This window comes from Cynocephalus volans, chromosome 17 (assembly GCF_027409185.1).
Source record: "Cynocephalus volans isolate mCynVol1 chromosome 17, mCynVol1.pri, whole genome shotgun sequence".
Classification (NCBI taxonomy): domain Eukaryota; kingdom Metazoa; phylum Chordata; class Mammalia; order Dermoptera; family Cynocephalidae; genus Cynocephalus; species Cynocephalus volans.
The window spans coordinates 5242435-5269944 of NC_084476.1; the positions used below are offsets into that span (position 1 = coordinate 5242435).

The 27510-nt window shown below is 57.8% G+C and overlaps 1 protein-coding gene across 2 annotated transcripts; it reads left to right on the forward strand.

Annotated features, from left to right (window-relative positions):
- Positions 1-988: 988 nt before the first annotated feature.
- Positions 989-23905, forward strand: RALGDS (ral guanine nucleotide dissociation stimulator). 2 transcript variants are annotated; one of them, XM_063081738.1, is made up of 18 exons: positions 989-1188; positions 10672-10782; positions 11661-11854; positions 12414-12509; positions 13308-13501; positions 13763-14181; positions 14876-15091; positions 15413-15516; positions 15956-16040; positions 17495-17563; positions 17990-18076; positions 18496-18528; positions 18823-18944; positions 19141-19236; positions 19405-19606; positions 19802-20044; positions 21259-21373; positions 23017-23905. In XM_063081738.1, exons 1-18 carry the CDS (start codon positions 1006-1008, stop codon positions 23190-23192), a joined length of 2745 nt encoding a protein of 914 aa, XP_062937808.1. In that variant the 5' UTR covers positions 989-1005; the 3' UTR covers positions 23193-23905. The 2 variants fall into 2 exon arrangements, with proteins under 2 accessions (XP_062937808.1, XP_062937809.1); XM_063081739.1 differs by having other exon boundaries at positions 12450-12509.
- The last annotated feature ends 3605 nt before the right edge of the window (positions 23906-27510 follow it).

The following is a 27510-nucleotide window of genomic DNA, read 5'->3' on the forward strand; positions in this document are numbered from 1 at the left end:
CCTTCCCTGACCCTGCTGTTAGCCTCCAGGCTCCTGCTTCCTTCCTCACTGGCTTCTGGGAAGAGAAGCTGAGGCTGCCTAGTCCTGCTCCCTCCTTGGCCCTCAGAAGCCCCATTTCCACCCTGACCTCTGCTCCAAGACCTTGGGTGCTCAGGCCACCAGTGGCTCCAGCTGACCAGGCTGGTGGCCAGGTGCTCAGCTCCACAGTTGTTGCTCTTGATCAGTCCCTCCCTCCTTCCTAAATGTCCGTAGGCCCCAATCCCGGTGACTCCACTTTCCAGTCCTCCCCCAGCTCCCTGACTGCTCCTCCTCTGTCCCCTCTCAGCCTGTACCTCCTTCTCAGGGTAGGGGATAGTGCAGGGTCCTTCCCCAAAAAGGATGGGGCCTGCCCTGTCCCCCTCCCCCACCACCCACACAGCCCAACACTCAGTACTTCTGAGTATATGTGGTCACTGTCACTGTAGCCTCATATGAGCACATCATCAAGCTCGGGCACTGGCTGTGTGCTTGACATCAGTTTCCTACTGTCATCCTCCCAACAACTCTTTGAGGAAGTCATTTTCATTACCCGTATTTTCCAGAGGAAGAAACTGAGGCTCAGAGAGGTTAAGCAACTTGTGGAAGGCCACAGAGCTGGGAGGGGTTTAACTGGAATTCTGTGCGTCCGATTCCGGGGCAGCTTCACCAGGCATCAGCACGTACACACCTCACACCTACATATCACACCTAACCGCGGTACCCAGTGACCCACGACACATACGACACCGGCAGGCCAGGGGAGAGACGGCCAGCGCGCGCGCCCCCTGGCCCTGGCCCCGCCCCCTCCGCGGCCGGCCCCGCCCACGGCCTGACATCAGCGGCGGCCGGGCCGCGGGCGCAGAGCGCAGGCAGCGCCGAGCCGCGCGGGCCGCGCCGCCGCCCCCGCCGCGCGCAGGGCCGGCCCCGCGCCCGCGCCGCCTCGGGTCCTGCGGCCCGGCCGGCTGCCCGCGGCGCGGCGAGCCGCCCATGGTGCAGCGCATGTGGGCCGAGGCGGCCGGGCCTGCGGGCGGCGCCGAGCCGCTGTTTCCGGGCTCCCGGCGGAGCCGCAGCGTGTGGGACGCCGTGCGCCTGGAGGTGGGCGTCCCCGACAGCTGCCCGGTGGTGCTGCACAGCTTCACGCAGCTCGACCCCGACCTGCCGCGCCTCGAGGTGGGTGAGCCGGGGGGGGGGGGGGGGGGGGCGCCACCAGCGGGGGGCGCGTCCGAGCGGACCGACCCACGGCAGAGCCAGGGAGGCCCGGGCGAGTCCTGGATGGGGACCCGGCGACCTTAACGGGCCACCTGCCTCCAACATAGGTGCGGGGGGAGGGTCCTAACGTAGAAACTCCTCTCCTTGCTCCAGCCCCGAGGTACCAACGTGGGCGTGGGGGCTGCCAGCATGCCCCGTCCCGCGGTTTAAGGAACACAGCTGGGTTTTCGTGGCCCCCTCAATTCCATCCCAGGGCCTGCCCTTACCGAGCCCAGGTGTGTCAGCCCCGAGCCCCCGCAGCCCCGGCCGACCTTTTCCCGCGGAACTGTCACTGTCTGTTTACGTCTGTGGCCTGTGAACTCGTCGACCACAGGGGCTGGGCCTCATTTCATTGCGCTGCCAGCCCGGGCCCGCACCGACACTGTTAGGCTCCACAAATGCAGGTGTCCCACAACGGCTTAGAATGGCAGACTCGAATCCTCGGGTGACTGAGACCAGAGGGGCCCTCCAGACACCCCCCACCCTTGGGGCAGACATGCATCTGATGTTCAGGGAGACATCAGGGCTGCTCAGAGAAGGGGCAGGGGAATGGTGGGGGGGGTGAGCAGCAGGCCTCCAACATGTGGAGCCAGGTGCCCAGGTAGTGAGGGGACAGGGATCTCTCAGGCCTAGGGCATGCCTCATCTCTGCTTGATTAGAAAAAGTGCCGACACCCTGGATTTGTTAGGATTTGGGAGGATTCAGAGAAGGGGAGTGGTATGCCTGTCATGGATGGAGGTGGGGGAGCTAGGTGAGGGGTGGGATTCTTGTTTCCAGTGTACCCTGGACAGGGGTCCAATGGGTAATGGGTGGTGCCCTTTGCCTTCTGCCTGACTGCACCTGACTCCATGTGGCGGAGATGGTGGAATGCTGCTCTGTCTGGGCCATCCCTGGGTCAGGGGACTCACGGCCCACCAAGGCTCTGGCTGGGCTGAAGCCTTAACAGGGAAGTTTTTTGTTTTTTGGTTTTTTTCGTTTTTGGGGTTTTTTTTAAAAGATGACCGATAAGGGGATCTTAACCCTTGACTTGGTGTTGTCAGCACCATGCTCTCCCAAGTGAGCTAACCGGCCATCCCTATATAGGATCCGAACCCGTGGCCTTGGTGTTATCAGCACCACACTCTCCCGAGTGAGCCACGGGCCGGCCCCTTAACAGGGGAAGTTCCTGAGCCCCAGTGCTGCTTAGGGTCCTTTTGGTGTTCCTCCAGCCTCTTCGTCACTTTAGGCCATGGTGCATTATAATTGCTGGCAGTTGTCAGCCTGGGTCTTTTGCCTCTGCGTGTTCCAGTGCCTAGAAAGGGCCTGGATAGAACGCATTTTTCTGCTCAGCATGGGGGGCAGCTCTTGGTGGGGGAACCCCAGGCCTGGGAGTCCTGAGCTTGCCAGGTGGCCGGACCAGGCGTGTTCCCCTGACCCTCACCCACCCAGAGCTCGGGTCCTCATTGGCAGCTGCAGCAGGACCCCTGGAAAGGGGTGGGGGTGGGAGGTCTGACACCAGCCCAGCTCTCATCTGGCTTTCATTATGTCTGGCAGCAGCACAGGCTTTGTGTGCTGGGAGGGTCTGGCCTGAGCACTCACAGGGACCGGGTGGGGCCATTTCTCTCTCACTCTCTGTCCATCTGCATCCCTGAGGAAGAGGCAGAGCTGAGCTCCATCCCTGCCCAGGGGTCTTTCTTTTATCTCTGGCTGCTACTCTCCCTCACCCAGCCTCAGCCCTGAGATCCAGCCCGTGGCTGTTGTTTAGAAATCAAAGGGGAAGCTTCTGGCTGGGGCAGGAAAACCAGGGTCCTGGCAGGAGAAGAGGCCACTGCCGGAAACCAAACACAATGACCATTTACCATGGGCGGTGGGGGAGAGGGTGGGGGGTACGGGGAAGTCCCTGTCCCTCTTGCCAACCCCACCCCCCCATCCTGGGGCTGATTTCCTGGTGGCTGTAGCATGCCAGAGCTGAAGTGGCCCGGCTTGTGGTCCCTGTCCTGTCTGGAAACCACCGGGCAGTTTCTGCCTTTCCTCCCCCATCCCCATTTCCCTACCAAGCCTCCACCCAGTCCTTCCCTCTCTGTCCTTGCACGTCTGAGCATCCGCTTGCCATTTCTATTCTAAGCCGAGCCACTGCTGACCCAGCTTGGCTGCGCAATTCTGTGCTTTCTGGAGGTCACCTGGTCCATGCCCCCATCTCTGCGCAGATCGTTTTTCAGCCAGGCAAGAGGAGTTTTTGAGCCTGTAGCATCTACTGGCTGTGGGCATCACCACCATATTTCATCTGGCTTAGACCAACCCTACAGAGTAGGTGCCAACCCCACCTTCTAGGAGACTGGGGGTCAGAGAGGTGAAGTCCCTGACCTAAACACACAGTCAGCCAAGATGGGTTGCAGCCAGGATTTGAATACAGGTGGTGCTCACTATGGGGTGTTTACCATATTCAAGAGCAGGCAGGGATCAGAGAAGGATAGGGCACAGCTCACTGTCGAGGCAATTATAAATGCACATGAGGACCATGGAACTCGTAGGGGAAAGGGAGCCAGGCCCAGGCAGCCCAGAAGCCTCATGGTCATGGGGATGCTTTTATTTTTTTTTATTTTATTTTTTTTTTAAAAGATGACCGGTAAGGGGATCTCAACCCTTGGCTTGGTGTTGTCAGCACCACGCTCAGCCAGTGAGCAAACCAGCCATCCCTATATAGGATCCGAACCCGTGGCCTTGGTGTTATCAGCACCTCACCCTACCGAGTGAGCCACGGGCCGGCCCTATGGGGATGCTTTTAGTTCAGAGCAAGGCCGAAGTGCTATGGGCCAGAGATACCCTGGGGAGAGCTTGCAGGAGGAAGCGAGCCCACATCTGGACTTCACAAGTTTAAAATAATAACTAACAGGGGCCAGCACTTTGTAGGAGGCCTTGTGCTTGGTAATTTGCATGTACCACGTCCTTTTTGGGTTGGAACTATTAATAGTCCGTTTGACAGATGAAACAACCAAGGCACTAGAGGTTAATTGGATTGCACAAAGTCAACAGCACCAGTGGCAGAGGCAGCATTCTGACTGCAAGGCCTGGGGGCATTGTGTGGGTGGGACAGAATGAGGACGGCTTCTGTATATACATGGGGGAGCCCTCCCTCTAGCCTCCCTGCCTCTGTTCCAGCTGCCTGGTCTCTTGATCTGCTGTGTACAGGTTTAACCTCCAGGGCTCATTAGCCCCTTTGACATTGGAAGTCTAGAGGCATGACCTAAGGGGCCTGTTCCTGTGTGTAGGTGTGTACGTGTGTATCGTAAGCTTCCAGGAGAGTTTCCTGGCTGACTCCAAAGGGGCAGCCTGCAGGAGCTGCAGGGCCTATCAAGTTCAGGAGGAGCTGACCCTGGGGTTTCCCTCTTGCTTTACTCCTCAGGTGCCCCAGGAGAAGAGGAGGGAGGGGGCCAGACTGACTGGTACTGGGTCCTTGTTCCTTCTCTAGCTGGGGGATGCCCAGACATACTAGCCTGTTTCCCAAGAGGCTCAGGGATGGCCCTGGAGCAGGAGCGGTGGCAGTGGACAGCCCTGGGCAATGTTAAACTGCTCATAGGCAGGATTGGGGTTTGATCCGCAACCCAGAGATTGGACGTTTCCAGGCCGTCTGCATTGCTGGTGAGAAGGTGTTGGATAGGTCTATCCATGGCATGCAGGCCCTGAGGGAGCCAATGGGGGTGTTTTCAGGAGGCTGCACCCAGGCTATTGAGGACAGGTTCGCAGGGGGTAGCTGGCTGGCTGCCCAGACTTCTCCCATGGCATGTCACTGCCATGCTATGGCCACTCTATCCCAGGGCTGGGCCTCCAGCCTTGCAGATCCCATAAGCGCCATGTTCCTGGACATGCATGCAGCACCAGCAAAATGACCCTTCACAGTCCAATTCTGAAGAGACAGAAGCTGAAGTCTTCAGACTCTTGCAGGAGAGGCCAAACTTTGAACAGACCCGGTTCCCCACACCTTGACCACCCGTAGGCTGGGGAGGGAGCCAGGTGATAGCACAAGGTGCTTGGCGAGCAAGGCAGGAGGTGGAGGGTTCTTGGCCAAGAGTGTCACGTTGGCATTTCCCTCTCCTTCACAGGGAACGCTTCTGTGCCTTTGCAGCCCACGCCTAGAGCATGTTGTCCTTTTGAACCAAGGGTCCAACAGCCTGGGCTCCGGAGGGAAGAGAGCTTAGGTGCTGGAGTGCCAGCTCAGCCCTTTGCAGCCCCAGACCTGCTCCTGCCCTCCAGGCCCCGGTTTTCTCATCTACAAAATGGACATGATGCCAGTTCCTTCTCTTACGATCCTAGTGAGGATGGAGTGAGACAGGAGGCCCGATAAGGTGTCCACACAGCACCTGGCACAGTGTCAAAGCCGGACAGGTGGCGGCTGCCATAATAATGTTTTCTGACCAGGTGCCAGCAGAGTGGCAGGCCTGAGTGTCCGAGTGCCTGTGCCCTGAGTTCCTGGGTCACACTGCCCACCCCATCAGTGCAGCGCTTCCCAGGCCTGGGTCTTGCAGCTGACCGTGGTGCCTCACAGCCCTCTTCCCCGAGGCATGTCCACAGTGCAGGTGTGAGAGAGCTGGCCCTGCCACCCCCCAACTTGCTGGGTGACCTGAGGAAGTCCCTCCTGTCTCTGGCCCTTCTTCCACATCTGTGTGACAAGGGGCTAGACTGTACTCTGAGGCCTTGGCTGTGGCAGAAGCAGCAGCCAGGCCTGGGTGTGTCCCGACAGGCCAGGGTTCAAATCGTGGCTGCACTTCCTGGCTCCTGACCTGGGTGACTCCGTGCCTGGCTGCTTCCTTATCCGTGAGGTGGGGTATTGGGAGGATAAAGGACCTAGCACCCAGAAAGCGTGTGGGCGTGGTGGTCGGTGGTGTTGGTGTTGGCTCCGACCTTCAGCTGGCCCTGCCCTGCACCCCCTCAGGATCTCCCTCCTCAGTTGCCACCAGCTACAACCCCTCCCAGGCCTGGCCCCTCGGTGGCCTTGCCTGACTGTCACGAGCTGGTAATGGACAGGAGGATGGGAGTGGGCAAGGCCACTGGCCGGCAGACCTGAAGGGCCAGATACGCACCCCCACTCACGTTTTTCTTCTTCCTTAAATGCTGTGTGGCAAGTAGCAGGGCTCAGTCCTGGCAGGGGGGGTTCCAGGGGTCAGCCTCTTTGGGGGCGTAGCACAGGCTGGTCCCCAGACTTCACTTTCTGGGGTCATGGAGCACCCTGGTTGCTGTGGCAGTCAGGCACCTGTGTAGTCGCTGGCCAAGCTGCCTCTGTGGGCTGCAGTGCCTGGGGGCCAGGAGTGTGGCCCACCCCCATCCAGGGCTGACTCCATATCCTTTCCCAGGTTCTGTCCGTGTTCTAGGGTAGGGTTCAGGGTGCAGAACGCCCACCCGAGAGCTGGCGACAGGCCCAAGGGCGGGAGGGTCATGGATGCTTGGTGTTTTCACACTCCCTCTCTTGTGGGGCTCACATTCTAAGAGATGAATGTAGACGTGGACTTGAGAAGTCCGGGGTTCTCACCTCAGCCTGGGCACTCTCTAAGTTGACCCCCTCCCCTGGGCCCAAGTCTCCACTTCTGTGAAATGGGGAGGGTACGGGCAGCACAGGGCTCCAGCAGTCCGGGGAGCCTGGGATTCTGTAGAGAGCCAGCAGCCCTCTCCAATCTGTACCATGTTTTACCTTCTGCATTTCGAGCCAAAGGCTAAAAAGTCAGAACACTGCTCCCAGCTGCAGGGTTTTAGGGTGACACGCTCTCTTTAATGTGGCCCTCCTGCAGGTCCCCAAGCCTCTGGCAGGTCTCAGACAGGTTTCCCTGAGGTTTTCCCCACCTAGTGTTCATCACCAGCTCCTGGGGGATTGTGGCAGGCGTGTCCGGCCCTGGTGCCAGGTGCTGAGCTGTGTGATTTCTCTCTTGACCCCCGCTGTTGCCTGCTAGGGAGCCGTGCTGTTCTCCGCAGTGCACAGACAGCTCGCTGAGGCTGAGGGGTTTGGCAGAGCCCTTCATGAGAGATGGCGCTCTGGGGTCTGCCAGGCCCCTGGGAAGAGACCCATGTGCTGGCTGATGGCCCGCGAAGGCCCCAGGGTTACCCCTGGTGACTCAGTGGACCTGGGCAGGAGTGCAGGTGGTGCGGCAAGGCCCCCAAGGGTGATCTCATGCACATGGAGGTACTGCAATTAGAGCCACTCCTGCCCCACCCTAGTGGGGCTGAGCCTCTCCATGTGGGCCAGGACCAAAGGTGACTGCGGTGCAGGAGGCAGCTCTTCTCCCTCTGTCTCCGCCTTTGGTCTGCAGCTAGAGGCACCCGTGGGTCTGGGGTCCCCTAAGTGTAGCTCCCACAGGAAATGTGCATCTGAGCAGGGCATGGACCACAGGGGTGATGGGATGCGAGAAGGTGCCACCTTGGCATGTGCAGCGGGACTGGCCTTCAGGGAGAGATGGCAGGCCCTGTAAGGCTCCTCCTGACCCCCATTAGCAGGGGACATGGGATCCTCCAGGCCCATCATGCTGAGAAGGCTGATCAGGTGACACTAACCAGCACCACCCAGGCCCTGTTTCCCCTTCTCAAGTTCAGGGCTCCACCCCATGCCCCAAGGGACAGCGGGGTGTGGGGGGGCCCTGCTCACTGAACAACCCTTATTATTCCCCTGACCCAGTGTTGGAAGGCCAGGCAGTGTTCAGAAGCACTGCTGCCGAGGGGTCCCCGGGCCCGGGGGACATCTGTAGTGGCTGCTGGGGGTTAGGACAGGAGGACCCATCCCCTGAGGACACAGCCAACCTCGTGTCATTCTTTTCTCCTAGCAGCTCAGAGCTGCTGCCTGGCCGCCTGCCCTCAGGAAAGACGTGTTCTCTGCCTCAGCTGTTTTCTAGGCTGCCCTGCTCCTCCCCCTAAGAGCTCCCAGCCCAGCCAGAGGTCCCTGGGGGCCTGGCGCTGCCCAGATGGGCTGTCTGCTCTGCTGACAGACGGTGGCCAAGGGTGCCACAGCCCTGCTCTGCCTGCCCCAGAGGGTCCTGGGGGCAGATACCAAGGCTGTTGGCTGCTTTCCTTCTCTGTCCCTGGAAGAGGGGTCGGAGCACAGGACAGAGGCCCCACTCTGTCACTTTCTGCCCTGAACCCAGACAACTCGCTCTAGAGCAAGTACCTCTGTCGTGTCTGAGTGGACGGTTTAAATGGTGCCTGCACTCAGCATTTCCTGCTCCTGTTGTTATGTGAAGGAACCAGAGAGGACAGGGTTAGCTCCGTGGGCTGGAGCATCTCCTCGTCTATGTGACAAGGTGGTGACTCCCCCATCCCAGGCATGTGTGGCTCTCAACATCCCACCTGTCCCCCCGCCACACCACTCGGTTGGCAGAAAGGGGCCCCTCGGGTGGGGGAAGGGTGCAGGGATCACATGACACCCTTGCAGGGCTGAGCCAGCTGCAGCCGAGGCCCACGGCTCGGAGCTCACTGAGGAGCCACTATTTAGCCCTGCTTGGGGATGGCCGGGGCCACTCACCCCAGTGGGTGGGGGTGGCTGGGGACGTGTTTCTGCCCAGCAGGTGCTGATGGAGCCCCACTGCGAGTTAGGGCTCTGTGCTGGGCTCTCGAGGGGTTAAAGTCCAGTGCCCTGTGGCAGGCAGACCTTGCATGAGATCCCCAAACTGCTGACAGTCACTTGTTCACTCAGGATACTGCGTGACTCCCAGCTGGGTCAGACGTAGCTGAAGTCTCTGGGAGATGGGGAGACCCTTGCAGCCAACCAGGCAGCCTTGCCATGGGCGGTCTCAACCCCTGAAGAGGCTGGGGTGGGCGGGGCCGTGGCCTCTAAGCCTGTCCAAGGGGCAGTTTTCTAGGCGAGGGAGGGGCACGTGGTGGGGCAGAGGAGAGCACGCGCCTGTCTTGGTTTCCCTGGATGGAAGGGCCGGGCTTCCCGTGCGTGGCTCGTGGGTGTGGGTGTGGGTGTGCCTGCGCCTGCGAGCTGCCTGCCAACTTCCAAGAAACAGGGCTGGCCGTCTCGCCAGAGGAGGCGGAGGGGCAGGAGCCCAGCGTGCTGCCCGTGGCTTTCCTGTTGGTTCAAAGCCCAGTGTGGGAGGACAGCCTCGGGTCAGAGGACGTGGCCTTCCAGAGGACAGTGCCCGGGCCTCCTGGAGCCCTCCGAGGCAGGCAGGAGGCCGGAGATGCAGTCCACAGTATGCTGCCTGGTGTGAGGCGAGGGTCTGACAGTGGGCCCCGGGCTGAGTCAGCACTTTCACCTAGCCTTACCCGAGCGCCACGCCTGCCTGGGTTGGGGCAGTGATCCGCGGTCCCAGCTGCTGGCACCCGCTGTGGGGTCGATGACCCTGTGCCTGGCTCGTTCCTCCCAGCTCCTCCCTAAATTGTCAGAGGTCATATCTTTACCCACCAGGCTCCCTCCCCATGGTAAGCTCACCCCTTCCCTTGACAGGGGCAGCTAGGAGCTGTGCAGCCTGGGGTAGCCATGGCCAAGTGGCCTTGGCCGGCCCTGGTGATGCGGCCAGCCTGCCCTGGGGTGTGGGGGAGGCAGAGCATTTGTCTCCTAAAACAAGGGCTTTTCCTTTCTGCTGGGGATCCAGAGAGCAACCAGGTGACAAGACCCTTCCTCTTCCAGACAAGACCCCATGGTTTGGGGGTTCTGTGGACCCCCAGCCGTCTACCTGGATACCAGTACTGTGGCCATTCACACCAGCTCATAACATGATGACAACAGGGAACTGGGAACCACTGTGTTGCCCAAGCAGGCACCAGAGCATGAATGAGCAGAAAGGGAAGGAAGTGGCCTCAGATGTGGCCGTCAGGGACACCCCACACCTGCTCCCAACGCATGATGCTGACTCCAGGGCTGGGCAGGAGCAGCTGCCCACTGCTGCTGGGTCAGCTGGGGCCCCCAGGCTGGGCAGTGGAGGGATGAGTGTGAGGACAGTCACTGGCCCCAGGCCCAGGGGAGGGTCCTTCTCTGGGGGCCATAGCCACCTGGATACTGTTGGGCGTGTCAGTGCCTGGGGATCCCTGCTCTGCTACGTACTCAAGGCAGCGTGGCCGTGGACCAGTTGTTCTTCTCGCAGCCTCCTTTTACCTGCCTGTGAAATGGCTGAATAACAGTCCCCATCTTGGAGAGGGGACAGTGTGGGGACCAGCCCAGGGTGGGAGCAGGTTGGTGGGGGATTGAAGTCTGGTGGGCCCATCATGTTCACACCCCAGCTCATGCTGGCTGAGCGGGAAGTGGAGGGTGGGGACAGTGGCTCTCTGCCTTGATGTTCAGCCCAAGCCCTGAGCTGTCACCTCATCTCATCCTGAGTCAGAGGTCTGTGCGGCCACTAGCCTGTGCTTCCTCTGGGAACAGAAGGTTGCACGGGGCCACCCCCCTGCAGTAAAGGCCAGGCAAGCCCCTGATGTCCCTGGGCTCGACTGCTGGGCACTGTTTTGCAGAGCTCCACGCAGGAGATTGGTGAGGAGCTGATCAACGGGGTCATCTACTCCATCTCCCTGCGCAAGGTGCAGCTGCACCACGGAGCCAACAAAGGCCAGCGCTGGCTCGGGGTGAGTGCGTCCGAGGGTCTCACATGGGCACGGCCCCAGGTGCCACCCTGGTAACTCCACCAGGCTCCTTCCCAGAACTTTCCTGCCTGAGGGCCCCATAGTCCCTCTTCCAAAGGGATCTGGGTCCCATTCCCTCCCCCAGCCCACTGTTCCCATATTTACATGAATGTCAGAGAAGACACCTTTATTCAGTTCTCACTTCATGGTGGGCCGTCAGTGTTTCCATGTTTGGCTACAGGTTTTCTTGTTTTAACTCCCGTCCCCATGCGTAGCCGTCAGCCCGACTGTCCTGCCACACTGTCTCTCAGCCTTACACATTGTCTCACTTGGTAGGACTGTCTTTATGCCAAACGATCACAGGTTCAGGCTGTGGTATGTGCTTCTCTGTACTTTGCCATCTCACAGAACACATACCCGGGGCCCCTGGCTAGACTCAGCCACATGATAAATATTCCAGAAGGGAGGCTGGTTACCATAGTGATTCAGTACCTCACTGCTGTCGGACCTAATGTGATTCTTTTCCGTGGCCATGTCAGTCGGGTTGCAGGTGCATCTTGTGGTCCTACAAGCTGATCCCTCCCTCCCCAGGATAAGCCTCTGTTTTCTTATCTCTAGAATGGGATGTTTTATAAGGACTCACTGCAGGTGATGCTCTGAGTACAGGGCAGTATTAGCATTACTCAGCTCACAAACAGACCTGAAAGTATTCATGTTTTAATCATTCCCACGCCACCAGTTCTACTTTAAAAGCTGAGAACCTTTTTCTGCTAGCGGCATTCACATCCACCTCCTGCCACAAGCCACTGAGTCCCAGCCCCCAAGCCTCCTGGAGGTGCATGGTGCTGCTACTAACTATGTCACTCCTCTGTCCCCTGCAGTGTGAGAATGAGTCAGGCCTGAACCTGTATGAAACGTGCAGGGTGCGGACCGTGAAGGCAGGCACGCTGGAGAGGCTGGTGGAGCACCTGGTGCCCGCCTTCCAGGGCAGCGACCTCTCCTACGTCACTATCTTCCTGTGCACCTACAGAGCCTTCACCACCACCCAGCAGGTGCTGGACCTGCTGTTCAAGAGGTGAGTGCCTCCCCGCAGCACAGTGAGGACTCGGCCACCCGCTGCTGTGGTCCTGGGAATGCCACTTCAGCTCTCTGAGCCTCAGCTTGTTCGTGTGAGGACAGGGGTGCTCAGAGGACCCCCTCCTAGGGCCGTTGTAAGGACAGTAGGGTGAGCCGTGGAAAGAGCCCCCACGCCCGGCCCTGTGGGATGTGCTGGCTCATTCTTATTCCTGACTTTCCGTCCCCATGGAGAAGCCCTCTGCCTCCAGTGTCACTCACACGTGGCCTTGGGCAAAGCGGTTTCCCATTTGTGGAGGAGGTTCCAGGTTCCATCTGGGGGTCCCTGTCTGTCCTGGGTGTAGCCAGAGCAGGGACCCCTGGGGCTGGCCGAGGGGCCCCAGGCCCACTCAGAGACCTGGAAAGGAACTGGTTACAGCTCATTCATTCAGCAAACATACATGAAGTGCCTACTGTATGCGGGCACTTGGCATAATTCAGGGAATAGAGCAGACAAGATGCCTGCCCTCTGGGGCTTCCATCCTAGCCGGGACATCAGTAACACTAGACGTCATAAGCAGGTACGGTAGACGTGACGCCCTCACGGCCTCCTCTAGATATGGGTGCATCCTCCCCTACTCCGACGAGGACGGCGGACCCCAGGACCAACTTAAAAAGTGAGTGGGCTTCGGGTCAAGAGGGAGGCATCCTGTCTCCACAGTAGGGACATCTGGGGGCTGTGGCTGGGGAGGGCTGGGCAGAACCCTGGCCCCGCACATCTGGGGGTTCCCACTAGAGGGCTGAGGTCTGGGGCTTCCCCCGTAGGAGAAAAGGAGGGAGAAAGCTGTGGGCAGGTCCTGGGCACCCTGGGGAGCAGAGGGGAGGCTGGAGGCTCAGAGTTGGTCCCTGTGACAATTCATCCCCACACAGTCCCGTCCCAGCCAGGCTTGCCCACCCCCATCCTGTATCGGGGGCCACGGGCAGGAGGAGTGGGGAGTGGCCGGCTCACACCTGGGCCTTGCTCCTTGGTACAAAGTGCCCAGCTGGTGCTTGGGGGGCAGGGTGCCCCCCCCATTGGGAGAATAGTTTCAGTGGGAAGACAAGACCCACACAGAGCTCACAGGGAATGAGGCAGCATGTAAGCACACGAGCTACAGGATGAGGTGCCACCAGGGCCCTGTGGATGCTGGGCAGAGGACCGGTCCCTCATGGACTTCACCAGTGGGGAGGGGGCCTGGGAGACAGGCTTCCCTGCAGAAGAGGACAGGTGGTTATGCCATTGATCAGAGGCTCCCTCCAGTGGAGGTTCTCTGTAGCCCCTTCCTGCACAGCCACGGGGCCTTGGGCTGGGGTGGGCTGGCCTCTGGATGGGCAGGGACAGGCACAGCAGCCCAGTCTCCCACGTGGGTGCATGGGAGGGCCATGGGGAAAGAGAGGCCAGGCCTCTGACTGTGCTGCCCACCCACTCACCCCAGCGCCATCTCCTCCATCCTGGGCACGTGGCTGGACCAGTACTCGGAGGATTTCTGTCAACCTCCGGACTTTCCCTGCCTCAAGCAGCTGGTGGCCTACGTGCAGCTCAACATGCCCGGCTCGGATCTGGAACGCCGTGCCCACCTTCTCCTGGCCCAGCTAGAGCACTCAGAACTCACTGAGGCAGAGCCTGAGGGTGAGGAGGCCTGGGGAGGGTGGATGGGACGGAGAGGGAGGGGCGGAGCTGGGCCACGCAGGCAGGATGCTGCAGAGGGTGGTGCAGGGCCAGGAAGAAAGACGAGCCTCAGACCACTCAGGCAGTGGGCTACAGTCTGAGAAGACCCTGCCCTGTTGTGGGACCAGGGCTGGGGCTTCTCTGGAAGGCAGGGGGATGTACTCTGTCTTTGGAAAAGCACAGTGAAAGCAGTCATGTTGGTGATATTTTCTCCTTCTGCAGCTCTATCTCCAGCTTCAGTGCCAGCTCTAAACCCAGCTCCAGAGTTAGAACCAGTTCTAGCACCAGCCCTAGCACCCAGTCCAGTGCCAGCTCCAAAGCCAGTGCCAGCTCCAGCTTCAGAGCTAGAGTCAGCTCTAGCCCCAGTTGTGGAGCAACAGCCAGCTCCAGCACCAGCTCCAGAGCTAGAGCCAGCTCCAGCACCAGCTCCAGCGCCAGTGCCAGCACCAGCTCCAGCGCCAGCACCAGCACCAGCTCTGTCACATACTGTACAGCTGGAGCCAGCTCGAGTACCAGTTATCTCATCAGAGCCTCCCTGGCCTTCGCCTGTGGCTGTGGAGGACGGGCTGAGTGAGGGGAAGCCTCGCCTCCTGGAGTTCCCTCCCGACCTGGTGGCAGAGCAGTTTACACTGATGGATGCAGTGAGTGGGCATGGCTTGTCAGGGCAGGGGACCTTCCTTCCAGCATCTTCTGCCCAGACCTGCCCTTCCCTGGTCTAGAACCAATGTTCTGGTCCAAATCCTAGCTCCAGCATTATAAGCTGAGTGATCAGGACAAGTTTCTTAATCATGAGGCCTCAAGTCCCCTCTGGACAGAGATAGAACCACCCACAGCAGGAGACAGAACAGACAGAAAGCTCGGCAGGCCCAGCCTGTGGGAGGTGGAGCAGTGCTCACCAAGGTGCACTCGGGCCTACAGTTTACCCCGCATCCATCCAGGATGCCTCACCAGCCTCAGCACGCATTAGGCTCTTGATGTGTGCTGGTGTCCATGGCAGACACCTGGACAAAGCCCTTAATGTAGCCCCCACAGTGAATGTGCCTCTGGCCGGAGAAATAGACCTGAGGCGTGACGGGATGGAAGGTGCCACCTTCTGAAGCGTGGACTTAGTGAGGACAGACAGGGAAAATGCTCTCTCTTCCCTTCCAGCATTTCCTCCTAGGTCACTTGTGTACTAGGCTCCTCAGTGGGTGGGGAACAAACCCTAGAGACCCCCACCAAGCTCAAGCCACAACTTCAACATCCCGAGCTCCAGCTCAACCCACTGGGCCCTGGACTGGGGGGACCACGGACTCTGCTGCAGCAGGGCCAGGTGACACTTACCTTCCTCCCCAGGAGCTGTTCAAGAAGGTGGTGCCCTACCACTGCCTGGGCTCCATCTGGTCCCAGCGGGACAAGAAAGGCAAGGAGCACTTGGCACCCACCATCCGTGCCACCGTCAACCAGTTCAACAATGTGGCCAACTGTGTCATCACCACCTGCCTTGGGGACCGGAGCATGAAGGCCCCAGACAGAGCCAGGGTGGTGGAGCACTGGATTGAGGTGGCCAGGGTACGCTGCAGGAGGGGCCCGGGGACCCTGCTAAACCTTCGTCCACTCTCAGGACGTGGTCTGTGGTCCAAGCCCCCACTGGCCCTGCCCACCTTCCCAGGGGCACGCTGGCCTTGACCTTCAGGCCCCACTGCCTGGATGCTCACTTCCTGCTTACGCTCTGTCCTTGGTTGAGCTCAGATCCTCCTCTGTGTCCCCCCTCGGATCCCAGGCGGGCCCTCCTGGGTTCCCTGGGCATCTGTCTCGTCAGCCAAGGGGGCGACAGCTAGACCAGGCAGGAGCTCCAACCCCACCTCACGGCTCATTCTTGTCCCTCGCCAGGAGTGTCGCCTACTCAAGAACTTCTCGTCGCTCTATGCCATCCTCTCTGCGCTGCAGAGCAACTCAATCCACCGTCTGAAGAAGACCTGGGAAGAGGTTTCCAGGTGGGCGCGCTGGCCTCTGTAGCAGCTGCTGGAGCCTGGGCTTGTGGGGGGCCGTGAATCCCGAGGACGTGCACCCGCTGCTGGGCAGGCGCCCTCTGGCGGGCGGACACTGTCTCACTGGCTCCAGGGTCAGCCGTTCTGCCAGGGCTGAAGGCTCAGCTGCCTTATTTATCAGATACTAGGTTGAGCCACGTGGGAGATTTTCACGTATTTACACCATAGCCACAGAACTCTTTGTCCAGTTGAAACCAAAACCATTGTCCCAATGTGAAGGTCCCCTGCCCGGGCCTGCTGAGCCCAAAGGGCTCAGCAGAACCCTGTTTGAAAACCATGTGGCCAGGCAGTCTTGGGTCTTTGAGTTCTAAAATGAAACGGATTTGCACTCATACCCCTCCCCACCACTCCCCACGCTCTCCTCCCCTCTGTGCCCTTCCTGTAGGGAGAGCTTCCGAATCTTCCAGAAGCTGTCGGAGATTTTTTCAGATGACAACAACTACTCCCTGAGCAGAGAGCTGCTCATCAAGGTAAGGGTGGGCAGGGGGAGCACAGGGCAGTGGTCAGGGTGGGGAGGTGTCTCCCTGAAAGTTTGTTTGAAAAATTCTAGTCCTGTCCCATCTGGATGAAGAAGGATCAGTTTGCCCCATGACAGGGCAAGTAGGGGGCAATTTGGGGGGCAAGAGTTCCCTGTTGATTCTGGTAGGTGCAGCCAGGCTGTTCCAGAAGGGACAGATGAGCTGGCAGGATGAGTAGGGCTCTGGCTTCCTCATTGGTCCCTCCTGCAGGGACTTTGCATCTTCTCAACTGTTGGGTAGGTGAAGAGAATGCAGCTTCTTTCTCCAAACCAGCCCAGCCTGTCCCCATGAAGCCGGGCCCTGCTGCACCTTCTGCCTGCCCTGCATGTCCAGGGACCTAGCCCAGGGATGGAGACCTGCAGGGTATGCCCAGGGCCGAGGTGGCCAGACCCAGGAGGCAGGTCTGGGTGCACTGTGTAACTCCCTGCTCTGGTCCTGGTGCAGACCCTGCAGATCACCCACAGAGAGCCCCATGGGGTTCCCACCACAGTGCCTCGTTAGCTGTGACAAGTGCCCGGATGGCTTAGAAATATCAGGATCTACTGAATACATGGTGGGGCCTTCCTGAGCCGACCTCAGAAGCTTCCACATAAAAGAGGAAGCAAAATGTCACTGTCCAGTGCCCCTGGCAGCCCCAATCTGCTCAGTCAGAAATGGCATCTAGGGGACCCATCCTTCATGGACAAGGCAGAGTTCTCTGCAGGGAGCGTCACGAGGGCCTCCATGGGGATGGAAGCCTGGGGCACGGGCTCAGGCCCAGACTGGGGGCAGAGACTGTGAGGCTGGGACAGGCAGGAGCTGCTCTACCAGGGCTCCTGAGACACTCGTCCCTCTCCCCCATGGCTCAGCCCAGCCAGGGTCCCTGGCCCACACCAAGAGGCCTGGAGGATGGGACCCTGGCCAGTGGCCAGAGGTGGGTGAAGGCAGCTGGGGCAAGGTCTTCATGCTCTGAGTCCCCATGTGGCCCTGGGCACGGTGCTGCCCCTCTCTGGGTCTGTTTCCTCGTCTGGAAAGTAGAGGAATGACGACCCAGGAGTGCTGACATCACGGGGAGGTGATGAGGTTCACGGGAGAACAGGACGTGCGCCAGCTTTGTTCAGGACGCCACAGCAGAGGGGCAAGATCAGAACAGCACCAGTGATAGGCATGTGACACAGAGTCCTTGGGGACCCCATGAGCCAGGTGCAGGGACCCCATGAGCCAGGTGAAGTTCTTGTCTCACTTTCCAGGTGAGGAAACAGGTTCAGGGAAGCTGGGCCGCTATCCCCAGACCCACACCCCATGAGTGCTGAAGCAGAGGTTCTGGGGCATTGGCACCAGCTGACTGAGGCTCAAGGCCAGAGGTGCCTGAGGGATGAGGGCTGAGGGGACGGTGGCCTTGCTCACTCCATCCTTGACCCTGACAGGAGGGGACCTCCAAGTTTGCCACCCTGGAGATGAACCCCAAGAGAGCCCAGAAGCGGCCGAAGGAGACGGTGAGTGTGCCAGGCCCGGAAGGGGCAGGGGGCTGGCCTGGGAGCCAGGAGAGGAGGCCCCAACTCTCCCTCCTGTTGCCACAGTGTCTGAAGTGCCCCGTTAGACCAGGCTCCTCTGCACCCCAGCGGGGCCATGCCCTGACTAGCTGGTATCATTGGAGGACTGGCTGCAGCCACCAGAGCAAGGGCCTGGCCAAGCCGGGCTTGGGGCACATGTGGGTGCAGGGAGGATGGGGACACTTAACCTTGGGGATTTGTCAAATGCCAGCCTGGGAGGTGACTGGAGGGAATTTGGGGTCCCTGGGGGCCAGAGGGACCTTAGGCTGCACCATGTGGGAGGCCTGGGGTGGGGTGAGGTTTGCAGCAGAGAAGCCTTCAGGGGAGGGGCCTAGGCCTTGCTTAATCTCACTTGACCTGATGCCACAGGGTGTCATCCAGGGCACCGTTCCCTACTTGGGGACATTCCTCACTGACCTGGTGATGCTGGACACTGCCATGAAGGACTATCTGTATGTGAGTGAGCCCGGGGCATGGACGGTGGGGGAGGGGGATGCGGTGAGCCTTGGGCCTGGGAGGAGAGAGCCCCTTACTTGCCTGGCTGGTGACACTCCAGAGCTGCCTGACTGCTCAGCTGCAGGAGGATTTGGCTGAGCTGGACGCAGGCCTTCCCTCAGGCAGTGGCCATTGATGGGAGAGGGAAGCCGGGCCCTCGAAGGTCAGGCAACACCTGGGTGGTTGTTCTCAGAGAATGCTGGGCAAGAAGGTCCCTGAGCCTCTGCCTCCAGGTCCCCTTCCCTGCCCCCAAAACCCACCCTAGTCCACGTGTGTGCATGAGCCCTTCCCCCTGGTGGGCGCTCCTGGTAGTGCAGCATGGGGGGTGATAATGGTGGAAGGGACACTTTCTGATGGACATTGCCTGGTCTGCTTTCCAGGGGAGACTGATCAACTTCGAGAAGAGGAGAAAGGTGAGCAGCTGCAGGGGAGGGGTGGAAATCACATGGACCTGGGGAGGACGGTGTCAGCTCCATCCCCCTTCCTCTTAGATGTATGGGGACATTTGGATGGGGTTGGGAAGTTGGAATCTAGGATGACTTCCTCAGGAGTGGCTGTTTGAACCCAATCCTGAGAACAGGGAGGAGCCTGGATGGGGTAGAGGGGAGAAGACCCCAATAGCAAATACCCAAAGACAGCCACTGTCCTGCCCTGCCCAGCACTGCACCCCGGCCCTGTCACCATCCTTTCCTTCCCTCTGGCTTCAGGAATTCGAAGTGATCGCCCAGATCAAGCTGCTACAGTCGGCCTGCAACAACTACAGCATCGTGCCCGAGGAGCACTTTGGGGCCTGGTTTCGGGCCATGGAGCGACTCAGTGAGACGGAGAGGTGAGGCCAGTGCAGAACTGGGGACAGCTCTCCCAGGGGTCAGCTCCAGAGAACCTGCAGCGTGGACCCTTGGTCAGCATCAGACTACGTGGCCTGGGGACAACCAGGACACCCAGACTCCACCTTCTGGGCAGGCCCTGGGAGAAAGACCTGAATGTGGCTCCTGGTGGCCTCACAGCTACCCCTCTGCCTGTAGCTACAGCCTGTCATGTGAGCTAGAGCCCCCATCCGAGTCTGCCAGCAACACTCTCAAGACAAGAAAGAGCACGGCCATTGTCAAGCGCTGGAGCGAGTAAGTACCTGGACTGGGCCGGGCAGGAGTCAGGCTGGGGCAGGAAGGGAAGCTGCCTCGCGGCTCAGAGAAGCTTCGGGATTACATATGGGCTTCAGGAGTCAGACAGGCGGGTGCAAGGGATGTGTCCTGGGGAGGCCCCTCAAGTAAGCCAGCCCTTCTTCCTAGCCGCCAGGCCCCCAGCACAGAGCTCAATACCAGCGGCAGCTCCCACTCCAAGTCCTGTGACCAGCTCAGGTGCGGCCCCTACCTCAGCAGCGGGGACATTGCTGACGCACTCAGCGTCCACTCAGCGGGCTCCTCCAGCTCCGATGTGGAGGAGATCACCATGAGCTTTGTCCCAGAGTCACCTGATGGTCAGGAAAAGAAGGTGACTGCTCACCCTTTCCCCGATAGCCCTTCCCTAGCCCCTCCTTTCCCAGTGCCAGCATTCTCCACTTTAAACCCACAAGGGGACAAAAAGTCCCAGCTCCTGAACACAGCTTCTGGAAGCCCCAGTGCAGGCCGCCAGCCCAGGGTGCCCTACAGGGGCCCGGGCTTCTGCTGATCTTGCCATCCCCCACAGTTCTGGGAGTCGACCTCCCAGTCCTCCCCGGAGACCTCCGGCATCAGCTCAGCCTCCAGCAGCACTTCGTCCTCTTCAGCCTCCACCACACCTGTGGCCTCCACCCGCAGCCACAAGCGCTCCGTCTCGGGGGTCTGCAGTTACAGCCCTTCGCTGCCACTCTATAACCAGCAGGTGGGCGACTGCTGTATCATCCGCGTCAGCCTGGACGTGGACAACGGCAACATGTACAAGAGCATCCTGGTGAGCCGGTGGGCGGCAGGCACGCCACGCCCTGTCCCTGCCCTCCTGGTGTGGACCTTCTAGTGGGTCGGGGAGGACAGATGGTCAGCCAGATGCAGCAATAAAGAAGGCAGTGATCAGCCCAAAGGGCATGGCCTGCAGGGAGAGAGCAGTGTGCAAAGCCCCAGCGGGAGTGTGCCCACAGGTGGGGGGACAGCAGGGGCCCGAAGTGGAGGAGCAGAGGCTGGGGGTGAGACAAGGTCAGGAGGTGGCGGGGCCTGGGCTGCGTCGGGCCCTGTGATCAGCATCTTGTGGAGGGAGACGGGAGTGCTGGGCATTGGGCAGAGGAAAGCAGCCATGGCTGTGGGCTCTCCATGGGGGCGGGCTGGTCAGGACACTGCTGCGCAGTCTAGGTCAGGCAGATGGGTGGATGGTGGCTGCCGCAGGCTGCGCGCAAGGCGGGCCAGCAGTGTCAGAGCGTGGGTGTAAGCTGAAGGTGACGCCAACAAGCTTGCTGGCAGGATGTGTACGGCAGTGCACGAAGGGAGGCTTTCCCCATGCCCCTGGTCTCCTGCGGCAGATGAGCCTTTTGCATCCCCTCCTGCCCCCAGGCTGGGTCGAGAACCCCCACCACACACCCACCCTGCACTCAGCCTCTTGCTGCCACAAGCTAGCATGGCTGTCCCTAGTCGCTAAGCAGTCACTTGTATGACCCTGTGTCCAAATCCCACCCACACTCTGGTCCTCGGATTGAGGGAACCAGGGGTCTGGCCAGTGCTGACCACCATTGCACTCTACAGCCCAGTGCAGGCCTGTGCATAGGAGCCCCTGGGCTCTGCTGGCTCCTCCTCTCATCTTCTCAGGCTTGCATAGGATGAGAGTAGACACTGTCTGTTCCCCAGGCTCACTGATACTATGATTTTGGAGGGACGGGGCAAGGGGATAAGCTCCTGGGGGGCAGGCAGCTTCCCAAGGTGGTGTGGGAGGAAGAGGTAAATTCTAGTAGGAAAATGGGGCCAGGAACGGTTGGGAAAAACCCCTCCTCATTACATGGTGGTCTCCTTTGGGGAGCAGGAGAAGGTGACAAGGCCCTCCGGACATATTAGCACCCGGCCAGAAGCTATGAGCCCCTGTGCTCAGTGTAGAGGTGGCTCTGGAAGGTCCTTGGCTACTGCACTCTGGGGTAGCCATTCCAGGGCCCTTGACCTGATGGCCTGTCTCCCACCCCAATCCAGGTGACCAGCCAAGATAAGGCTCCAGCTGTAATCCGCAAGGCCATGGACAAACACAACCTGGATGAGGACGAGCCAGAGGACTATGAGCTGGTACAGATTATTTCGGAAGATCGGAGTAAGTCAGAGAACCAGACAGCAGAGGAGGGGTCAGCACCACACCCCAGGCCCAAGACCCCAGAAAGCTTACTAACAGGGTGGCAGTGGGCATTGTACAAACACCGACCTGTCCCAGGGCAGCCCTGGATGCCCCCAGTGTCTCCTCGCTGTCCCCAGTGGCTACTGGGCCTCCTCATCATGTGCCCTTCCTGGGTGTGAATGCAGTTCAAATCTAACATCAGGGGCCAGCCCGTGGCTCACTCGGGAGAGTGTGGTGCTGATAACACCAAGGCCACGGGTTCAGATCCCATAAAGGGATGGCCGCTTTGCTCACTGGCTGAGCGTGGTGCTGACAACACCAAGCCAAGTGTTAAGATCCCCTTACCGGTCATCTTTTAAAAAATAAATAAATAAACTAACATCAATGAGGAGACTTTGTCCCTGGGGCAGGGTGGCCAAATGACCCACTGGAAGACTGGAAAACGTGTGCTTTGGAGAGAACCGCAACTGCCATGGACCACGCACCAAATGTTAAAGTCCATGCACGTACAACACTAAAAACTCAGGCCTTTAGAGAGCCAACTCAGTATTCCAGAACCTGGGAACAGAATCAAGAGAACAAGCACAGGCCTGGGCTCAGAGACCTGGGGCAAGGTCCTGAAGTTCTTTGTGGCCACTTTCTCATTCCCAAAATGGATATTAAAAAAGCCAGTGAGTTAGTGGGTTGATCCTGTGTATTCATATATAGAGAGAAGCGCATAGTATATATGTGGGCCATCAAGATTAACTATCAATATTATCATCATTTTCTTTACAGTGAGCTGAACACCCACTTCCAGCCATCAGCCCAAACACTTAGCAATAACTCCTATGATCCTAGAAGTTGTATTCTAAACACTCTGGCAGCTTCTTGCACCACTGGTTAGGCAGGCAGGGTAGGTGAGACTCCCCATCTTAAAGAAAGACTGAGGCCTAGAGAGGTTAAGGAACTAGAGCAAGGGCCACATGATGGAGGCAGAAGCATACAGCCCAGCACTGGTTCATGTCAGGCTCGAGGCCAGAGAAGACTCATGGGAGATAGGGGCCAAGGGCAAGAGCTTGCTGGGGCCTGGAACCCATGGGTGTGGCAGCCTGCCTGGGACTGGCATGGGGGGCTGGGGCAAGGCCCACCCTTTTCTGGTCCTTGGAGCCCTTGTCCTGAGTAGGGCAAGATTCTGGGGCGGTGGCCTGGATTCTAGAAAGCCTGTTCCAGCTGGATGTCCCAGCCAGCAAAGGCAGCAGTGTGGGCGGGGTGGGATGACCCTTTGCTCACACCAGCCTGGGCTGGGGAGTTCTGGAATCAGAGTCCCTTTTTTTTTTTTTTTTTTTTTTTTTGCACCTGGCTGGTACGGGCATCCAAACCCCTGGCCCTGGTGTTATCAACACCACATGCTACTGAGTGAGCTAACTGGCCAGTCCCCCAGACTCCCTTTTTAAACAGTAGAGTCTGTGCTCAGGCAGGAACCATTGAGAGGGGTCCCTTGGTGGTCCTGAAGATGGATTATGAGGGGGTCTCAGGTCTGTGGCACAGGCCTGTCCTTGCATGGGCTCTCAAGTGGTGGAGCTATCCATTGGGGGTCCCCATGAGCACCACTGACCATCCCTCTGCCCCTCCCCCACCAGAGCTGAAGATCCCTGAAAATGCCAACGTGTTCTACGCCATGAACTCTACCGCCAACTATGACTTTGTCCTGAAGAAGCGAACCTTCACCAAGGGGGCAAAGGTCAAGCACGGAGCCAGTTCAACCCTCCCTCGCATGAAACAGAAAGGACTCAAGATTGCCAAGGGCATCTTCTAAGGGCATCTCCCCATGGTGTGGCTGGCCGGTAGCTAAGGACTAGAATGAGCCAGGCCGGCTGGGCACCTTCTGCCCACCTGCCAGCCCAGGGCACCCCAGACTCCAGTTTCATCCTGAACCTCCCCTGCTGCTGGGATTGACGCCTGCTGTTCTACAGGCTGACCTGGCCTCCCGTGGACCACTCGCTGCCTTAGGTGCCTTCTGCTCTCTGGAACCAGAGGACTAGCTAACTTTGGCCAAGGAGCGCTGCCAACAGGCATGGTACTCTGCCTGCCCCTGGGCACTGCCCTCTGTACACTTCCTTGACACCTTCCCAGGTGTGGATCACTGCCACCTGTGCCCATAGGCACCCCAGAGTACCCACTCACCTACTGGATCTGACCACTGCAATTCTCTCCTTGTGCCCATGGGCATTGTCCCGTGACCTTCGCAGGGGTTCTGGACCCTCCTCCCACCACTCTAGCCTTTCTCAGGCTGCACCAAAGATTCCATCATCAGGGCCAATTGAGAGTGAGGGAGTCTCACACACCGTGTACCCCAGCCCTCCCCTGGGAGACGAGAGAGATCCTCTTCATGGACCACACTCTTCACAGGTGAATGAGGACAGACCCAGCTGAGTCCCATTGATGTTGAATCTTATGCCACTGCAAGTGCCATTCATCACTGCATCCTGGGCTTTACAAGACCACATGAGATGGGGGTTAGTGGGGAAGGAGGGCTTGGGGGGAGGGGGAGGGCAACTGACTATTTGTATAAAATGCAAAAAAAATGTTTACCAATTGGGGAGGGGCAATATTTATTTCTTGTAAATAGCAAATGCTAGACTTGAATATTATATTAAATTTCTGTTTCTACTACAGCCTGGTCATTGCAGTTTTGTTTTTTTCATTTCCTGTTTTAATTTAAATGAGATAGAGATTCTCACATTCTATGTCCAAATAAGAAATCTTGCAGGATTATCAGTTTATTGTATGCGGGAGAAGTAAGAAGTGTCAGACACACTGAAGGAAACATACAAGTCCACCTTTCACAGAGTAGATGCTCATTTCAATATCAGTAACCTGGGTAATGCACTGAGACAGCCCCTCAAAACTTCTGGGACTAAAGATTGGAGGTACTTTCATGGGGCATAGCAACAATCTCTGAAATTTAGGTGTCTTTAAAAATAACATTTGTGGGCTGGCCAGTTAGTTCAGTTGGTTAGAGCATGGTGTTATAACACCAAGGTCAAGGGTTCAGATGCTCATACCAGCCAGCTGCCGAAAAGTAATAACAACATTGTGACAGAAAATGCAGAGTAGGAAGCTCTAGGGTTCAGTCTCCAGAGAAACAACCATTAAGCTGGGAAATAATAAAAACTATCAGAATCCACTATTTTGGGACTCGAACCTGATGAGGCACAGTAACCAGGGGAGCACTTGATGAAGGGAAACACTGTTGAACTTCAGAAGATAAGGAAATCAGGTCACAGGCTGACCACAGAGACAATAGAGCAGAAGTTTCAGTGACTACACACAACAATGAATACAGGCTTTGCAAAAATAGTTTGAAAAGTCACTATAGAAACAGAAGACTTCTGCCTTCATAAGCAACAAAAGCAGTTCCTGAGGAGGGGGACAATCTGATTTCCAGAGTTGCCACATATAATATTCAATGCTCAGTTCTCAAAAAATTACAAAGTATACAAAGAAACAAGAAAATATGGCTTATTCACAAGAAGAAAAAAATTTGACAGAAAATGTCCCTGTGAGCTCAGACATTGGAATTTCTAGTCAAAGATGTTAAATCATCTGCATTAAATATGTTCAATGAGCTAAGAGAAACCATGGGCCAAAAAAAAAAAAAAAAAAAAACAATGATGTGTGAACAAATGAGAAATTCAGTAAAGAGATAGAAATTATTAAAAGGAACCAAATAGAAATTCTGGAGCTGAAAAGTTTAATAACTGAAATGAAAATTTTACTAGAGGGGTTCAACAGCAAATTTGAGCAGGTAGAAAAAATCAATGTACTTGAAGAGGAGGTAATGTTGGAGTGAGCAGGACTGAAGCCATGTTGGGACCTAAAGTTGCCTGGGCTGCAGAGGGGGGGAGGATTTTTAAAGGACAGTTTTTTTTTCTCTCCACTCTTGCTTCCCATCCCCTGACTTTCTTATCTCACTAAGTAGGAAAACAAGGCCAAGAAGCTAATTAGTACTTTGCAAAGCTAACAGTTCTTTCTTTGAGACTTGTAGAGTTTTGAGAAATGATCAAGGCCAAACAACTGAAGCTGACCTTGGGCACCAACCAAGTACAACAGCACAAATCAGAATCTTGCAGGGTCCTGAGATAAAACTGAAGATGAGAACAGAAACCAGATGAGGCCTTCGCGAGACCTTGTATGTGACTCACAGACACGGACCCCTCATAACTCACATCTCCTGCTCTTTTCACCTCCCACATTCATTCCCTCAACCCCTTCCTTTAAAAACCCCTCAGTAAATGTAAATATTTGAGATGGGATAGCCTACCATCTCCTTCAGCTGAACACATCTGCTTTTCTAACACCAACCATTTGACTTCTGAGTTTTTTTTTTTCTTTCTTTTTCAAAGGGGTGGGCAGCCGGACCTGAGTCCAGTAACAATAATTGGAATTTCTGCTCTGAGGAGCAGACAAAGAAAGAATGAAGAGAGGATCCAATCAAGATGGCGGAATAGGCGTTCCACAGCGTCACTCCCACAAATGAACCAAATTTACAGCTATAAAAATGTAACATCAGCCAAGCTCAGAGGAAGAGGAGGAGAGACCTACGGAGTTCATCAAGGTGGGAGAAACTACGATGAGAGAAAGAAAAAGCTGCTCTGGGCATTTTGGGCCACGGCTGCTTTAAGGCTGGAGCTGCTGAGCACACGGAGCAGGAGCTGGCAGTAGCCACAGCCGCGCCCTTCAGATGGAGTTACTTGGAGGCAGCAGGACAGCAGGAGAGAAGAGGGCCTTGGCGGCCCCAGGAGAGCAAGACCACTAATAGGGTTCCCGTGGACCCATGCAGGAGCAAGGAGCCAGAATAACTGAAAAAAGGGAGCCACTTAGAAGCCAGTGAGTCATCGCAAGGGACTGGTGCAGGGCCTGTCCCATGGGAAATGTTTGCAGCACGGGCGGTGGGGGTGACACGCCCACTAGGAGAACAGAGTGACACACCAAGGACAGCTGATCTGCCCCCCATCAGCACAGGACCACTCAGAGGAGACTGGTCAGGAATGCAGAATTGCATGGGGTGCAGTTTGATGAAAAAACTCAGGCCCAGATCAGAGATTCTACAGAACACAGATCCACTGGGTCTCTGGAGAGCTGGAAGTACCTATAAGGTCAACCATTAAACCCTGAGCTGCACAAAAAGCCTTCCCTAGGGAAACAGCAGCAAAGTAGCAATTTAAACAACCACACAGCTCAAGTTCTGGTTCCCACAGGAAGTTCCCCTGTATTAGAAGCAAAGGACAAAAAATTAGTTCTGGCCCAGGCACACCACCAGCACCATGGGGCCCGCCTGGGAACTGGAGGCTTGAATCTGGGGACTGGACCCCACTCTCACTTCCAGGAAAACTGCACCAGTGCCTCAGGGCCAGCCTGGGGACCTGAAGCATGGAGAAGGGGACTGGACCTCTCTCCCAAAACCAGGCACAATATGCAAGCATCTCAGAGCCCACCCAGGGACCCAGGGCAAGGAGAAGGGGACTGGACCTCCCTCCCACAACCAGGCACACCAAGCCAGGGACTGGACCTCCCTCCCACAACCAGGCACAACATGCCAGCACCTCGGAGCCCACCCAGGAACCCGGAGCATAGAGAAGGGGACTGGACCTCTCTCCCACAACCAGGTACACCAAGCCAGTGCCTTGGGTCCCACCCAGTGACCTGAGGCATGGAGCCAGGAACCAGACCTTCCTCCCACAACAAGGCACACTATGCCAGTACCTCAGGGTCCATCCAGGGACCCAAGGCAAGGAGAAGGGGACTGGACCTCTTTCCCACAACCAAGGACACCGTACCAGCACCTCGGGGCCCGCCCAGCCCAGAGGCATGCAGAAGGGGACTAGATCCTCCTCCCACACCAGGCACAAAACGCCATCACCTCGGGGCCCACCTGGGTACCCGAGTCATGGAGAAGGGGACCGGACCCTCTTCCCACAACCAGGCACACTGTACCAGTACCTCAAGGTCTGCCCAGGGACCAGAGGCATGGAGGAGGGGACCAAACACACCCCACAACCAGGCATACCACCAGTGCCAAGGAGCATGCCAAAAACATCTCCACATGGGTGGCCCATCACAGCCACCACAAT